At 44.5% G+C, this 17,290-nt stretch overlaps 1 protein-coding gene across 2 annotated transcripts in view; it reads right to left on the bottom strand.

The window, feature by feature from the left end:
- Positions 1-17,290, bottom strand: part of RIT2 (Ras like without CAAX 2) — a 272,498-nt gene that overhangs the window by 183,005 nt on the left and 72,203 nt on the right. For both annotated transcript variants that reach the window (XM_083466310.1, XM_083466309.1), the window contains exon 2: positions 14,655-14,711. In XM_083466310.1, coding sequence (XP_083322436.1) covers positions 14,655-14,711 — 57 coding nt within the window. The remainder of the gene's footprint in view (positions 1-14,654; positions 14,712-17,290) is intronic.

The following is a 17,290-nucleotide window of genomic DNA, read 5'->3' as shown; positions in this document are numbered from 1 at the left end:
AAAATAAAATAAAATACTGACACTGCTCTAATTCTAAATCTTCCCCCTATATTGCAGAGGTCTGGCATGCTCAAGTTCTTTCAGTAGGCCTTACAAGACATTCTCCAATTCTGTTTTCTTTCTAAATGTGTCAAGCAGATTTCATGCATTTGAAGCACATTTCTGGAGAGTTTCAGTTGTGGTTTCAGTGCTGGTCTTAACCCATAAAGACTTATGCAGCTCAGGACCTCAGTCGTTGATGGAAAGCATCTCTCATCACGAATCTACCCATCTCCCAAGATCAACATATTAGAAGAAGAAGAGAAGAGTTTGGATTTGATATCCCGCCTTTCACTCCCTTTAAGGAGTCTCAAAGCGGCTAACATTCTCCTTTCCCTTCCTCCCCCACAACAAACACTCTGTGAGGTGAGTGAGGCTGAGAGACTTCAGAGAAGTGTGACTAGCCCAAGGTCACCCAGCAGCTGCATGTGGAGGAGCGGAGACACGAACCCGGTTTCCCAGATTACGAGACTACCGCTCTTAACCACTACACCACACTGTCCAGGACTTGTGGGAAGAGAGGCTCTTTTCAGTTGTAGCCCATCTGTGGAATACTCTCCCTGATAAGGCCTGATAAGGCCATGATCATATTTTCTGCACCAAGTTAAAATGTTCTTCTACTCGCATGCATTTTTTATATGTGTGTGGATTCGACTGCTTCCTCATTGGATGGGGTCATATTCGGCAGGGCCGTCTTACCATAGACACTAGGGGTGCAGGGCACCCAGGCACCGGACTCTCAGGGGCGCCAGGCCAAGAGTCTGGGGCTCGAGAGTTGAGTCTGGGGAAGAGCCCATCCATCGGCCGGAGCGCCACAGCAGGCTCTTCGGCTTGGGCGGCTCTGCGCCACAAGTTTGGGGGTGACCGAGCCAGTGAGACACTGAGGCGGCTGGCCGGCTCTGCCCTCCTGCACACCTGGGACTGGGCAACCTAGGGGAGGGGGCACTGGGCAGATCTTTGCACCCCAGCACCACATATGCTTAAGACAGCCCTGCCACCAGAGTCATTTCCCAAATACTTCTGGGCAATTGGATACATACCATGATGCAGGGAGTATTGCAGTCCAGGACATGGTCTTCCTTCAAGGCCTTCTGGTCTCAAGCCAGGGCTGGCCCATGCCTTCCCACAGCTTGGAAGAAGGATGTCCTTCCATTTCTCATCTTCCTTAAGAAGCAGGGGTTAGCAGCTAAGACCATGACCTTGCATGTGGCTGCAAACACCTTCTGGGGGCTCTCCAACCCATGTGAGCATTTTCATATATGCAGGCTATTAGAAGGATGGTCCAGGAGTCACCCATCAGTCCTAAACACCAGGAGACCTCTTACATATGATCTAAAAGTTATATGGAAAGCACTGAGCTTTATCTGCCGGTCAAAATCCTCCTTAAACTGTGGTGCCCAGAACTTGACACTGGACTCCAGGTGGGATCTGACAAAAGCAGAATAGATTGATGCTATTATTCCCCTTGCTTCCACCAGCGAGATGCTGAGACAGCTGGTCCGCTCCGCCCTCTTGCATGCCTGGAACTGGGCAACCTGGGGGGGGGGGTGCCAGGTGGATCTTTGCACCCCAGCACTGCATATGCTTAAGACAGCTCTGGTTTTCAGGGAGAAAGAAGAGAAATGTCTATTTACTTTTTATTTTCACACAAGCTGGAAACACCTCTCAGGGTAAGCATAGGCTTTAATTGATCTCCCTGAAATGATAGTAAGTGAATCATTGCCACCTTAATCTCCATTCAGTAGCAAAATCACAGGGTCAAAAGTGGAAAGAAATTGCTACCTGCTATTCTGGTGCAGAGGGGGAACTGGTTCTAATTAACTAGGAAAGCCTTGCTCACGCACACACCTTTGAAGTGAGTGACATCCCCCCCCCCCCCCGCTTCAGCGGAAATTCAGCTCTGGAAGCATTAATTATTATTATTAATGTCTGCGTGGCAAGTGGGTTCATACTGTGTATGTTAGAAATGACTCATGTTTTATGCGGAAGGGGGTGCCTTCTGAAGTCTTGCATTTTGCTTTGAAGCGTGTCTTGCAACAAGCTTAGATCCTTATGCTTGCTATGGGTGTCAACAAATTGGAACAGGTTCTGAGGAAGACTACAGAAATGGGTGGGGGACTGTCCTATAAGGAAAGGTTGAAAGAAAGATTGTGAGTGGGGAGTCATGACTAGGAATTGGTGATGCAGTCAGTTTCAGTTCATTTTGCCTTCTAATCTCTCTCTCTCCCCCCCCCCCCAATTTTCAGTTCTCTGTATTTCCCCGAAAAGGCCTCCTGAAAATTCACCATTGTTTTAATGCAAGATCACTCACTGCCTAGGTGTGGTGGCATTGTGGGATGGCGAAGGCTTCCTAGGGACCTGGCAAGGGAGTCCCAGGGATTGGAGTCCTACCTGAGCAGGCAGAGTGGACATAATGCCCCCTCTATTTATTAGATAGGGACGCGGGTGATGCTGTGGGTTAAACCACAGAGCCTAGGACTTGCTGGTCAGAAGGTCAGCGGTTCGAATCCCCGCGATGTGGTGAGCTCCTGTTGCTCGGTCCCTGCTTCTGCCAACCTAGCAGTTCAAAAGCATGTCAAAGTGCAAGTAGATAAATAGGTACTGCTCTGGCGGGAAGGTAAACGGCGTTTCCGTGCGCTCCTCTGGTTCGCCAGAAGCGGCTTAGTTATCCTGGCCACATGACCCAGAAGCTGTACACTGGCTCCCTCGGCCAATAAAGCAAGATGAGCACCACAACCCCAGAGTCAGTCACGACTGGACTTAATGGTCAGGGGTCCCTTTAACTTTTTTCTATTAGGTGCCAGATCCAAGCCTGCCTGCCTTATTGGCCATTCGGGGCTGACCTTGGGGGCAGGACTGACAGAGCAGGTAGGCTCCCCTCAGGTTTGTTCCTGGTTCATTTAAGCAACCTAGACCTGGACCCTTTACCTGTTTCTTCCTCGCCGAGTTGCTATGTCCATATGCCCTGTTGGGGCCCAAGACTGATAGCATCCCCCAGGCAACAGTTCTCTGCAGGGGTCTCCCAATTTCATGTAAGTTTTTGGAAACCCTGCTGTCAGATTGACCCATGGTGCCACTTCTGGCAAGTGGGCCGGACATAAATGATTATCCAAACCTCTTTCATTTGTAATCTATAAAGTTGTGGCCTGTATCAATTCAAAGTCATTGTATGTCAGGCATCCCCACACTCGGTCCTCCAGATGGTTTGGGACTACAACTCCCATCATCCTTAGCTAACAGGACCAGTGGTCAGGGAGGATGGGAATTATAGTCCCAAAACATCTGGAGGGCCGAGTTTGGGGATGGGTCAGAGGAGGAAGTACATAGCTTTGGCTTGCAATTGCTTCCCTAATACAGTGGTACCTCGGGTTAAGTACTTAATTTGTTCCAGAGGTCTGTTCTTAACCTGAAACTGTTCTTAACCTGAAGCACCACTTTAGCTAATGGGGCCTCCTGCTGCTGCCGTTCTCATCCTGAAGCAAAGTTCTTAACCCGAGGTACTATTTCTGGGTTAGCAGAGTCTGTAACCTGAAGCGTATGTAACCTGAGGTACCACTGTACACCGTTTCTTGTATGCGGTTTTGCCTAATATAAATTTTCCTTCTTTCTCTCTTTCTTTCTTTTTTGCAATGCTTTCATCGTTCAGAATCAAAATACTTTGGCTCAGTTCTTTAGTTCTCACAGAAACAGAGCCTGGCAACGTGGCAATTTATTTTCACATATTCTCACCCAGTTTCCTTCAGCACTTTCGTATTCCTTCCCCTCCTCCCTCCGCTTTCTCCCTTGTCTCATCTTCTGTTGAAATTAGATTGGAAGCCCCACAGACCAGGGTCCTTTAACTTGCTTCTGTTACTGTAAGGTGCCGTATGCATCAAAGGGCTGTGTGTGTGTGTGTGTGTGTGTGTGAACAACAAATAACTCCACAAGATTCTATAGCAGTAGGGAGACAACATGGGTGCTCCCAGCAGCATCTATGACAAGGATCGCTTTCTAAAAACCTTTCTGGGTAAGAACATGATACAAGAAGTGGCCTGCTGGACCAGGTCAAGTGGCAGTCCAGTGCAGAATTTTGTGTCCAGTCAGATGCCTCCAGATAGCACACACGCAGGGGAGAAAAAGTAGCAACCCTCTCTCAGGGGCGTCGCAATGAGGGTGCGGGGGTGCGGTTCGCCCCGGGTGTCATGCCTAGGGGTGGTGACAAAATCCCCCTGGGCGGATTGGCGTGGTGGCACGCGCACCCCCCAGCGGGTGTTTTTCACAATTGGCGCGATTGTCGTTGTGAAAATCCACTCGTTGATCACGCAAATATGCTGGGCGATCAGCCTGGAACCCCCCCCCCGGCAGGCAGCGTTCGGATCCCCTGTGGGCACTTTTATGCAATCAGCAGTCAGATTTTCATGGTCTGTGGTTGGCGCTAGCACCCCTGGCTGGTGGTGCTGACCTAGTTTTATGTGATCGTTGGTCAGATTTGTGCTATCTGTGGGCATATCTGTTTTGTGGACAACCCTACCTTAAAATAAGCTCAACAACTTTGGACAACGTTCCCAAAAATTGCAATGTAGGGCAGGGGTGTGACAAATTTTTTTTTGCACCCGGTACCACCTGAACTTGTCTACACATCTGCCCTCTCTCCTTTTCTTATTGCCAGCATCTCTCAGCAAGCAGGGCAATTGGTTGCTCTCTCTTTTTTTCTTAGGATCTCCTAACTGTTAGAAAACGCTTGCAGATTATTCTAAAGCAACTTTCTTTGGCTTGAGAATTCTTGGGTAGCTGAATCTCCTGCCTAAGGGTCTCCATTGCTCTTCCTGATGGCTCCACTGTCCAAGATGGTTGGGCTGCAGGCCACTTTCCTTTGGTGACAGCTTAATGGATTCTCCATGTTCAGAGGCACTACGTCCCCAGATGTTATGCTACGGAAAACCAACAGAATGGTACACCCACACCACCTTCATACTTCATACACCTTAGATTTATTAGCATTTATTTATAAAAGTATTTATATACAGTTAGATCGCAAAACATAACTAAGCAGTTTATATCTTGGCAGTGAGTTCTGGAAGACCTGCTCCTTGCCTTGCAGACCACCTGGCCTGAGAGGGAGGGCCCGGACTGACTCCAACTACAAAAGCTGCGGCTACTGAACAGATTCTTGGGTTGGGGGATTGTTTGGGGGTTTTCATTGGGTGGGGGTGGGGTTGTTGCTGTTATGGGTATTAATCTTTTGTATCTTTATTTTCAGTCTTCGGATGATTTATGAGGAAATTGTTTAATTGGTTATGTCCTTTTTGATGTTTTATTTATTGGTTATGACTATTTTGGTTACGTTTGTAATTATATAATTTTTTTCATATTGTAAGCCATCTTGAGCATGGCTTGAACTATGGAAAGGCAACATACAAATAAAATTATGAATGTATGCATCTACAACATGTAAAGATAAAAAAATACAATAAAAAACCATAAAAAATTAAAAGTAAACAAAGCTTTAAAACAAGCATCAACAAGCCATTGTTGGAGATGTACTCTTCATTGCCTATATACAGTAGGCCTGGCAGAATAGAAAAGCTTTTAGCAGGCATTTATAAGTTGGCAGAAGGGACATGGGTGGTGCTGTGGGTTAAACCACAGAGCCTAGGACTTGCCGATCAGAAGGTCGCGGTTCGAATCCCCATGATGGGGTGAGCTCCCGTTGCTTGGTCCCTGCTCCTGCCAACCTAGCAGTTCGAAAGCACGAAGTGCAAGTAGATAAATAGGTACCGCTCTGGCGGGAAGGTAAACGGCATTTCTGTGCGCTGCTCTGGTTCGCCAGAAGGGGCTTAGCCATGCTGGCCGCATGACCCAGAAGCTGTACGCTGGCTTCCTCGGCCACTAAAGCGAGTTGAGCGCCGCAACCCCAGAGTCGTCCGCGACTGGACCTAACGGTCAGGGGTCCCTTTACCCTTTACCTTTACAAGTTGGCACAGAATTTGTATTGACAGAGTTTTGTGCATAATTGGGCTTGCCAGGAACATGTTTTGCCAGCCACTTCTGGAAGCAGGATCCTGGGCATTTGGACAGATCCAGCAAGGTGATGTCTACAGCCTTATCTGAGGAAAAGGCATGCAGGGCCGATGCACGTGAGAGGAGAATGGGAAATACTGGAATGCCTCATGTTTACAATTGCATAGGTACGCCTTGAAGGTGTGCAGTGCGCCGACTAATGTAAAATACCCTGTGCATTAAAAAGCTTGGTGCCTGTGATTAACGGTGACACTTGATGGTGTGTATCTCTTGCGCTCCACTAGCTTTCCCTTTCCTTAAGCTCTTCAGGCATGAGTGATCAGTGCTGACATGCAATTGTATTTCTGAGCCAAGAGGGACTGGCTAAGTGCCCCAAAGGAAAGTTACCAATTAACCCCTAACCTTGGAGTAGTGGTATTGGAAGTGAGTCTGGAAAGGGAGAGAGGAAGATAGAGAGCTGCACAAAGAAGAGAGAGAGAGAGAGAGAGAGCGCGCAAGGATGTGCAAAGCCTCCTCTATTGTTTCCACAAATATTTCCCTGTTGTCAAAAGGTGACATTGCATTGATAATTCAGGACAATTATCCGGGCAGAGGAGAGAGGATCAGCTGGTTCACAAGGACAAAACACTCCACTTTGTTCAATCCTAACAGTAATGTGCATTTCCCCCCATTCATTGCCAGAGCAATCGCATAAATGTTTATTTAGAAGTAGGGATGGGGTTTTCTGCTTCTATCTACTTCTCATTTCCCCCTGCGTTTACCAACATTTGCACATCCATTTGGATGACTGACTGAAAGCTCACCAGCATTTTAGTGCTAATTACATGTTTGCATGTTAAATTAATATACACATTTTTGCAAAACAATTTCCTCAAATATAATGCATCTTTGTATGTTCTTTTCACAAACACATGCATTTTACGCATGCTTTACCCTAGCCTATGAATTTTTGTACACATTACTGCAGAATTGCAGTGCAAAATTCGGACCAATGCAAATTTCTGAGAGGGGCTATATTTTGGTCTGCATACTGGTTCAGAAAGTATAAATACAGTGGTACCTCGGATTACATACTCTTCAGGTTACATACACTTCAGGTTACAGACTCCGCTAACCCAGAAATAGTGCTTCAGGTTAAGAACTTTGCTTCAGGATGAGAACAGAAATAGTGCTCTGGCAGCGTGGCAGCAGCAGGGGGGCCCATTAGCTAAAGTGGTGCTTTAGGTTAAGAACAGTTTCAGGTTAAGAACAGACCTCCAGAACGAATTAAGTACTTAACCCAAGGTACCACTGTAATGTAGGTTCCTCTTTAAATGTGAACAAAACAAAATTTGTCCATCAAATTTGGAGGTTTTTAAGCAGAGATTGTAGGGTCATCGGTCATGGTCCCTTCCAACTCTCCAATTCTATGATTATGCATTTGTGTATGTTGTTTTCACTAATTTTCCATTAATTTAACTGGTACATTTCTGTACACAATACTTGGCTGGAGAACTGCATTGCAAAATTTGGAGAAGTCAACATTTTGAAGGATGGCTTTGTTTTGGTTTGCATATTGTTTTGAATCAGGTAAGTCTGTCTTTAAATGCAGACTGAATCACATTCCTCTGCCATCTCTATCACTCAGAAAACTTGTTCTCTTCCAGGTGCCTGCTAAATGTCATTGGGTGCCATCAGCCCCATCTGGCATGGCCAATAATCAGGAATGGGGGAAGCTGCAGTCTACCAACATCCAGAGGCTATTCATCCCTGTGTCATTGTGTTAAAGGGTGGCTCACAGAATGTCCCTGCAAATACAGAATACAGCAATAAAAACATTCACTACTTGGAGATCTGTATTCACCCCCTCCCAAAGCAGTCTCCCCCCCCCCCTTTCTGGCAATCTCCATTCTTCCAGCTTCCAGAGAACTGGAACACATCCCAGAGGAATACTGAGAGCACATCATTTCCATGTTTCAGATTCCAAAAGTCTTTGAAGATGGCCCCCAATATCATTCTTCTCATGACCCTGACTCCAAGTGCTTCTCAAGAGGCAGAACCTCCTGACATGTTATTGTTGCTTAAAATTAGCTGGCTGCTTTGCTGTCTAATCTGCATGCCACCTGACTTTCATGGATTTGGTTTGAGATCAGTTACATGGCTGTTGAGCACCTTGGCACCCGCCCAGTTTGTTCCCTCCTTCTCCTCCTCCTCCTCCCTCCATCTCTCTAGCTACACTAACACCCAGCAACATTGCCAAGTAACTGCTCTGAGTGCAAAATCATTAGTTCTCCATTTGTTCGGGAAGAAAATTGTTTCTGCCAGTGCTGGGAAATTGTTTCCCCATTGCTATTAAATAGGAAATGTACAATGGAAATCATTTCATTTTCTTCCAGGGATGTCCTCTGGAATTGTCGCCACATATGGTTTAGCAAGTCAAGCAAGGAACGTTCTTCTTCCAAGACCACCTCTCCTTCAAAATTATGATTCTGCTAAATGATGCAGTTGGGCCAGGGATTCTTAATGAGCCGCATCATTGAAAATCTGTTGTGAAAATACATGCTTATTTGGGTAAAAACAATAGCCCATCTAACAATATTGTTGATTCTAACAAGTGTAGTTGCTACTGGGTAATAGGCCAAAAGAGAATAACATCACCACATTTCCGCAAAGAAATTCAAGAAATACATTGTTCTCTCCCCCCCCCGCCCCCCAATTTTATTCATTTCATAACTTTTAGACATCACTTGATTGTTAAAAAAGACCCACAAAGCAGCTTACAAATAAGATAAAATAATAGAATTGTCAATAAGAAAAAATAACAATAATTTAAGACTTTCAGATAGTTAAAATAACAATAGACCAGGGGTCGGCAAACTATGTTCCGCGGGCAGGATATGGTGCACCGGTTTAGCTCCACACGGGGACTGACTGAGTGGGCAGCAATGGCTTCCTATTGGCTGCAGGATAGGACTTCCAGGACACAGCCATGGCCAATAGGAAGCCACAGATGCCTCCTCCCCCCCCCATGGCTCCGAAAGCCAGTGGGTCAAGAGCGGTGGGTGATCTGGCCCTCTGGTGGAAAAGTTTGCCTACCCCTGCAATAGACTAAAAGCAGATTGAAACTTGCATCAACTTTCTAAACGTCTGGGTGTGCAGGTGCTGCCACACTAAAATATCTATTTTTTACTAATGTGGAAGACATATTATTATGTGGCACCTGAAACAATGACAGTTCTTCAAACTGAAATGTTTGAATGGGCATATGTTAATAATAATAATTGTAATTAAAACTTGATTTGATTGCCTTTCACCGATGGGTAAGGCAATCTCACTTTACTTCAATATCACCTATGGAATGCAACAGGACTAAGTTCTGAGTAGGCATGGCTAGGACTCAGGGACAGGCATAAGAAAAACTGGACCTGTCATTGGTAGATAGAGAGAATTGGTGCACATAGGTTAATAGATACCCCTAATCTCCAAGAGTGGTTCAGACTGTTACATGAGTTCCAGCAATCTTTTCCGAATTTATGCAAATAAACCCTAATGCAGTATTCAAAACCCCACACAAAATTGGAGAGAACATGCAAAGGAAGCTTATGCAAATGAGCCTGCTTTGCATAATTCCAATCACAGATTTTTGTCTGTGATCCCAAATTTCGGATGTTTTGCTACAGAGAGTTGGCTCAATGGTTATATTTGAGAGACAGGCAGACAGGCAGGCAGGCAGGCAACTGGGGACCAGTAGATGGAAGCATTAGTCATGTTTTTGGCAATGCAAAACTAAAAATAAACAAACACCACCAATCTAAATTGCTTTCTGAAAATGCACTGATCTGAAAAAATATGCTAAAATAAATGTACAGAAGTCAACATATTTCTTCTTTGTGGGGAAAACACTTTAAGATTAGGCTGTCGTCTCATACAAAATTCTGGTATCTGGGCAGGTGCTGGGATGGACAGCCTGAGCCCTATATCAGATCTAGGGGTGGAACTGGAGGATTTTTCAGCAATTTGCTATGTGCCTAGAAGCAGAGCCTAGGAATATTTGGAACACTTGCAGGCAGAGCCCAGAATCTGGAAGCAAACACAGAGATTAACCCCAGGACAAATTCATGTACAGTGGTGCCCCGCAAGACGAATGCCTCGCAAGACGAAAAACTCGCTAGATGAAAGGGTTTTTCGGTTTTGCGTTGCTTCGCTAGACGAATTTCCCTATGGGCTTGCTTCACAAGATGAAAATGTCTTGCGCTTTTTTTAAAAGCTGCTTGAAGAGGCGCAGTTGCGACGGACCGTGCTTCGCAAGAAGAAAAACATCGCAAGACGAAAAGACTCACGGAACGAATTCTTTTCGTCTTGTGAGGCACCACTGTAGTCACCTAAAGTAAACAACAGCTCCTTGACAGGGACAACCTGATCACATTAACTCATGCATAGCCTGGACTACTGAAATACACGTTATGTGGGGCTGCCTCTAGGGTCTGGTCTAGAAGCTTCAGCGACTGCAGAATGCCCTGGCTAGACTGGTGATGGGAACAACCACCAGTAGTGTTAAATAACCTGCACTGGCTTCCCATCTGATACTGGGTCATGTTCATGGTTCTTGTACCAGTGTCGAAGCTGCTGGACAACTTAGGCCCAGGGTATCTTAAAGACCACCTTGCCCTGTATGTTCCAACTGATCACTAAGATCATCTGGGGGAGATCTAATACTGGTCCTCCATGGCCCAGAAGCATTACTTGTGTCAATGAGAGTTGTGACTCCAGCCTAGTGGACCCAACTTTATGGAACTACAGTCAACATCCTTGCCAAAATTTAGATGTCAGGTTAAAATGATTTTACATCAAGAGGCCTTTGCATCATGAATGCTGCCCCAATGATATTTTAATCTAAGTTTTAAACTCTGTGCTAACCAATTAACTAAACATTTTCAGTATTATTATTATTATTATTATTATTATTATTATTATTATTATTAAAATTTGTATGCTGCCCTTCATCCGTAGATCTCAAGGAGATTTGCAACACAAAAATACAAGATAAAAGCACAAAATACATAACAACCACCACAAGGAACAACTCCCTTCCTCTCACACCATCCCACAAACACATTTGAAAGGTTATAGGATGTTAATCAGCCCAAGGCCTGGTTGTAGCAGAAAGATTTCGCCTGGCACCTAAAGGTGTATAATGAAGGTGACAAGCAAGCCTCTCTGGTGAGAGTGTTCCACAAATGGGGAGCCACCACAGATAAGACCCATTCTCGTGTTGCCACCCTCCAGACCCCTCGTGGAGTGGCCACATGAAGAAGAGCCTCAGAGGATGTTCACAGGGTCCAGGTAGGTTCATATGGAGAGAGGTGGTCTTTGAGGCATTGCAGTCCTGAGCCCCAAACTAGCTTAAGGGGGTTGCTTAGCCTCTCTACTTTTCTGTCAACTAGTGCAAAAGCAAAATCTCCACCCCACACCCCACCAGTTGTCTGGGTGTTCTGTTCTCAATGAGCCTTTCTTTCCTGCAGATCTGAAGTATGAAAGATGAGGAAATGGTTAAAGCTCAAAGAAAACGGAGTGCAGCAAACTTCTGTCTTTCATTCTCTTAAAGCCATCTCCTTTTATAGCCAGATAAATGTTTGCTCTCAGCCATCTGTCAGCACCGAATGCTCAGCAATGTTAATCCAAAGTGATGAATGTGCCCTGTGGACATCCAGAAGGGTACCTCTGGGGTCATTACTCACTCTTCCCTTTTAAAGGTGATACTAGGAATTTATAACAATGCCCACCATCTTTGGGATCAAGCAAAAGGGCCTGATGGACAGTGACATCCGATGTTGCTGTTGCCACAGAATGCTGTTGCAGCGGCAATTGCAAACCAATAATTCAGAGGACTCAAAAGACACAGGGTTACAATTTGGTCTGGCCTTTCCTTGATAGCATTGTGGGGAAGGCTGGAAAAACATATCACATTTCTAGAGGAGTACAGAGCGGGAAAGGAGACACAATATGGGAAATGGCTCAGGATTCATCTTCCTGAGAATCATAACAAACAAGCAGGTTTCTAGTCCTTATTATGGTAGCAAATATATATTTGGAAGCTTGGGGGTGGGGCTCTGGGGCTCTCAACAACTCCTGGCCTGAATAAATTAATGACTTATGAAAGAAAGAAAAACAGTTTCTGTTACGGAATGTCAGTGCTGACATTACACACAGGCTGGAAAATTCACCTTTCTTAGGTGTAGGATCTAGATTGTTTACGTGAAAAATTATAAGCTTCCTCCCCACTTGACCTTGACCAAGCTTTAAATAAAAAAATCGTTTTTGCCAACGGGCTTTAAAAAGTCAATGGCCTTTAAAAAGTCAACGGGCTTTAAAAAGAGATTCAGATACTCAGAGAAGGACTATTCCAAACCGTTTCATTCAGTCTTTTATGAATGACTTGCAGTGTTTCTGTTGGTCAAACTGTGAGCTGGTATGTATACAGAAGTTTCATCCTTTTTGCTGGCAGTTCACACTTAGTAGCTACATCAGAGGTTGCCCTCAAGGAGCCCATGGGTTCAGTGGTGTACTTGAGGTCTTCCCCTGGTGCCGACAAAGTCTCTGACGCACTACACCATTGCCTCTTGGGTCATGCAAGAGGTGGTGAGCGTGGTTACCCTGTTCTCCTTTGAAAAGTACATAGAGCTGAAGAAGGAAGTGGACATGCCCGAAGATTAAGGCCTTCTGGGAGATGATCTATAATGAAATGAAAAAGGTACTTAAATGTACCTTCTCTAAAAAACCAGAGGCCTTTCTCTTGGGCATTGTCGGCCAATTGGTGACAAAGAAAGATAGAGCTTTTTTCATGTATGCCACAACAGCAGCAAGAATACTCATCGCAAAATATTGGAAGACACAAGATTTACCCACTTTGGAAGAATGGCAGATGAAAGTGATGGACTATATGACACTGGCCGAGATGACAGGCAGAATCCGTGACCAACGAAAAGAGGCGGTGGAAGAAGAATGGAGAAAATTTAAAAGTTATCTTAAGGACTACTATAAACTTAATGAATGCTAAAATGCCGTGGTTACCAGAAACAAAGGGGTACAGGGATATAAGGTTAGATTATAAAAGAGGACTAAGAGGATAGAGATTGGAAAGTAACAATTGGGAGTTGCTAGTTGAACTACGGACATTGGGATGCAGAGAGGGGGGGTACGGGGAAGTCCAAGAAAAGAGGTTTATGAAAATATGTTTGAAACTATACGTGTATGTTTGTCATTTTTAATGTTTGTTTGTTTTTCTTAAAAATGCTGTAAAACCAATAAAAATTTTATAAACTGAAGAAGGAAGTGGCAAGAGAGTCACCCTTTCCAACTTCCTCTTTAATCCCTATGTGCTTTTCAAGGCTTCTTCTAGATATGACTTTTACATAGGTCCTTAGGAAATGTGAAGTGTTTGCATGGGTGTGCTCTAGCTCCTTTTCTGTTTGAGGGGGAGCAAATCTGAGGGGAAGAGGGAGAGAAATTGCCAGAGCAGGTGGTGCCAATAGGACTCGCTCAACAATCCAAATGTGCCCACAGGCCTAAAATGCCTGCCTCCCCTTGATAAACACAAAAACGATGGATTCTGAAACACCAACTTGAAAGCTAATTTTACTGCTAGGCATCTCCCGAAATCCCCGGCCAAGTAACTGCCATTTTGAATTTTCGAAGGTTTCACAAAGTTCACATTGGAAACCTTGCCTATTGAACCTTTCCAATATTCAGGCTGCACACAGGTCTTGGTAACAAACTGCTTTACTTAACTGGGTTATATACAGCTCCCTGGCAGGACCCTAAAAGAAGGTCTAAGCTGAGAAGGAAGAGCATGCAGTCTGAGTCACACACAGCAGCATACCCAGGGGTTGGCCAGGTTTGTCCATGCCAAGGACGCAGGCCTGGGAGGTACACAAAAATTGTGCCTTTCCCCTTTGGCTCAGAGTGACTAGGAGCCCATCCGCTAACACACTCCTTGGACTGTTCCTCTACTGCCCTAGACAGCTGGGTGCCTGGTTTGGAAATCTGGTTTGGAGCACAAAAGGTGTTGAAAAGCAAGCTTTTAAAGTTTCTGGCCCATGGCTTTGAAGAGTGCAAGGGAGCTTAGATATGCCTCTGCTCATACATAAAGGGACTGTGCAGTTAATTCTAACACAATGGCCATGAATCATTTCAACCAGGGCTATAGCTTTTCATTTGCATCATTAGCAGATTAATCAACTAAAAGTTGAGTTCATAAAACACTGGGTACCAATATGCTAGCATGGTCATGATCACGGTCCCCTTCCCCTATTTTCCAAGGCTATTTTAGTTCCAGTGTGTTCATGATGTACTAAACAACAAGGAAATCCTAAAGGGAGCCATTTCTTCAAACCACATGTAGTAGCTTTGGTTTATCATGCTTCAGGCAATCTTGTGCTCCCTTCAGAATTTCGAACGTGGAAATGATATTCAGGTGCCGATTTATATGCAAATGTATTTCCATTTAATTGGTTAATTAATGAGTCACTTGGATAAAGGGGATGCAATCAATGAGAAACCTTTTCAGCAGTTAGAAGCCCAATTTCTCATTGCTCCATGGCCCAAAGTGCTGGTGTAAGAAAGAGGGTTTAACTTACCTATGGTGGGATCATGGTAGTCGGGGAACCTGTGGCTGATAAACTGCATTGTCATCGCTGGGGAAGCAGAAAGAGATGGAAATGATGAGTCAATGATTAGCAGCTGTGATACGCAGCTCAGAAAAACCAAAACCAAGTAGTTTGCATTTCTGAATAACTGAAAAACAGAGTGCAGCCCTATGCAGGGATGGAGTTTTTTTGAAAATCTCAATGGCAGATTTTTAAAAAAATTCCTGACTCACACCTTGACCTTGATAAGAAGTGAGTTATATTCCCTCCTCAGCTCTGCACTTCGTTAATATATTTGTTATTGTACACATTTGTTTTCCTACAGTGCATGCTCTAGTTATCTCCCACTTGGACTACTGAAATGCACTCTACGTGGGGCTGCCTTTGAAGGTGACTCGGAAACTGCAATTAATCCAGAATGTGGCAGCTAGACTGGTGACTGGGAGTGGCTGCTGAGACCATATAACACTGGTCCTGAAAGATCTTCATTGGCTCCCAGTATGTTTCCAAGCACAGTTCAAAGTGTTGGTGCTGACCTTTAAAGTCCTAAACAGCCTTGATCCTGTATACCTGAAGGAGTGTCTCCACCCCCATCATCCAGCCCGGATATTGAGGTCCAGCACCGAGGGCCTTCTGGCAGTTCCCTTGCTGCAAGAAGTGAAGTTACAGGGAACCAGGCAGAGGGCCTTCTCGGTAGTGACACCTTCCCTGTGGAACGCCCTCCCAGCAGATGTCAAGGCAATAAACAACTATTTTATTTTTAAAAGACAACTGAAGGCGGCCCTGTTTAGGGAAGTTTTTAATGTCTGATGCTGTATTGTTTTTAATATTTGGTTGGCAGCTGCCCAGAGGGGCTGGGGAAACCCAGCAGATGGGCAGGGTATAAATAATAAATTATTATTATTATAAAGTGACCAGCACACATACATATTTCATGAATATCCATAACTTGTCCAGACTGGAAATGAAAGAAAGTTGCAGACAAAATCTTCAGCCTAATGCTTCTCACTCCTGTTTTCACTAACCTACAATACTGTATACAGTGGTGCCTCGCAAGACGAAATTAATTTGTTCTGCGAGTTTTTTCGTCTTGCGGTGTCGGAAAAGTTTTGGAAAAGCTTCAAAAATCACCAAAGTCTTCAAAAACCTCCAAAAAGGCTACCACACCATGTGCTATGAGTTGCTCCTCGAAGTCAAGTCACAACTGTATTAACGGTTTTAAGAAAAAGGAAACAAACTTGCAAGGCGTTTCCGTCTTGTGAAGCAAGCTCATAGGGAAAATCGTCTTGCGAAACAACTCAAAAAACCAAAAACCCTTTCGTTTTGCGAGTTTTCCGTCTTGCGAGGCATTTGTCTTGCGAGGTACCACTGTACTAGACTAGTGATGTTATGCAACCTCTGGAGCTGATTGGCTCAACTGACTGATGGGTATGATGATGTGGAATAGCCATGGATGTTCTAAATGGTCAGGAAGACAAGGGGGCCAGAATGTTTGCAATCCAGTTTCTACCAGAAAATAGATGCGGGGGGAATAATTTCTCTAGGATTGAGAACTTACACAACACAGGTCCCAGAGTACAGGTGAGGAACCTTCTCCCCAACCCCTGCCAACCCCTATTCACTCAGGTAATCTGTTAGGGGCAAAAGGTTCACAGAGGGCAGAGTCAACACCAAAAGCCACCTACGCAGGCAGTTCCAAAGTGTAGGTACTGTCACGCTGGATTCTCTGCATTAGGAGAACAAACATCACATGGCATTGGGGAAAGCACCAGTTCTGCATTTTATTAATAGTTTTGGATTGTTACTGTAACGATAATAAATTAAAAACCTTAAAAACAGACTGATGCAGAAATCTTGCCTTCAACAGATGTCACAGAGAAGAGCAAGTACAGTGGTACCTCGGGTTAAGAACTTAATTCATTCTGGAGGTCCGTTCTTAACCTGAAACTATTCTTAACCTGAGATACCACTTTAGCTAATGGGGCCTCCTGCTGTGGCCACACAATTTCTGTTCTCATCCTGAAGCAAAGTTCTTAACCCAAGGTACTCCTTCCGGGTTAGCGGAGTCTGTAACCTGAAGTGTCTGTAACCTGAAGCGTCTGTAACCCAAGGTACCACTGTATAGTTTATTTTTCAAGGACTTTGTTTCCTAATGTTGGAATAGATGGGCCTTTGGCCTAATTCAGAAGCATTCTTCTTATGTTCTTAGATTCAGTTAAGCATATTATTGACTTGTCTACCTTCCCTTAACTAAAATACAATGGTACCTTGGTTCTCAAACAACTTGGAACCCAAACACTGCAAACCTGAAAGTGTTCCAGTTTGCGAACTTTTTACAGAAGCCGAACGTGCTCCGTTTTGAGCGCCAGACTTCTCTTTTGAGTGTTACGCTGAGGTCTGTCTGTTTTTGCTATTTATTTTGCGTTTTTGTGGCCCTTTTTTGTTTTGTTTTTGCGACTATGTGGAACCCACTTCAGCTACTGATTGATTGTGTTACTGCATTATATTGTTTATTGCTTGCATTTTATGGATCAATGGTCTCGTTAGATAGTAAAATCCATGTTAAATTGCTGTTTTAGGGGTTGTCTGGAACAGATTAATCCATTTTGCATTACTTTCTATGGGAA

This window comes from Podarcis liolepis (genome assembly GCF_965112155.1).
Source record: "Podarcis liolepis genome assembly, chromosome: 11".
NCBI lineage: Eukaryota > Metazoa > Chordata > Lepidosauria > Squamata > Lacertidae > Podarcis > Podarcis liolepis.
Note: the sequence above shows the minus strand (reverse complement) of the source record. Positions and strands in the feature narration are given on the sequence as shown.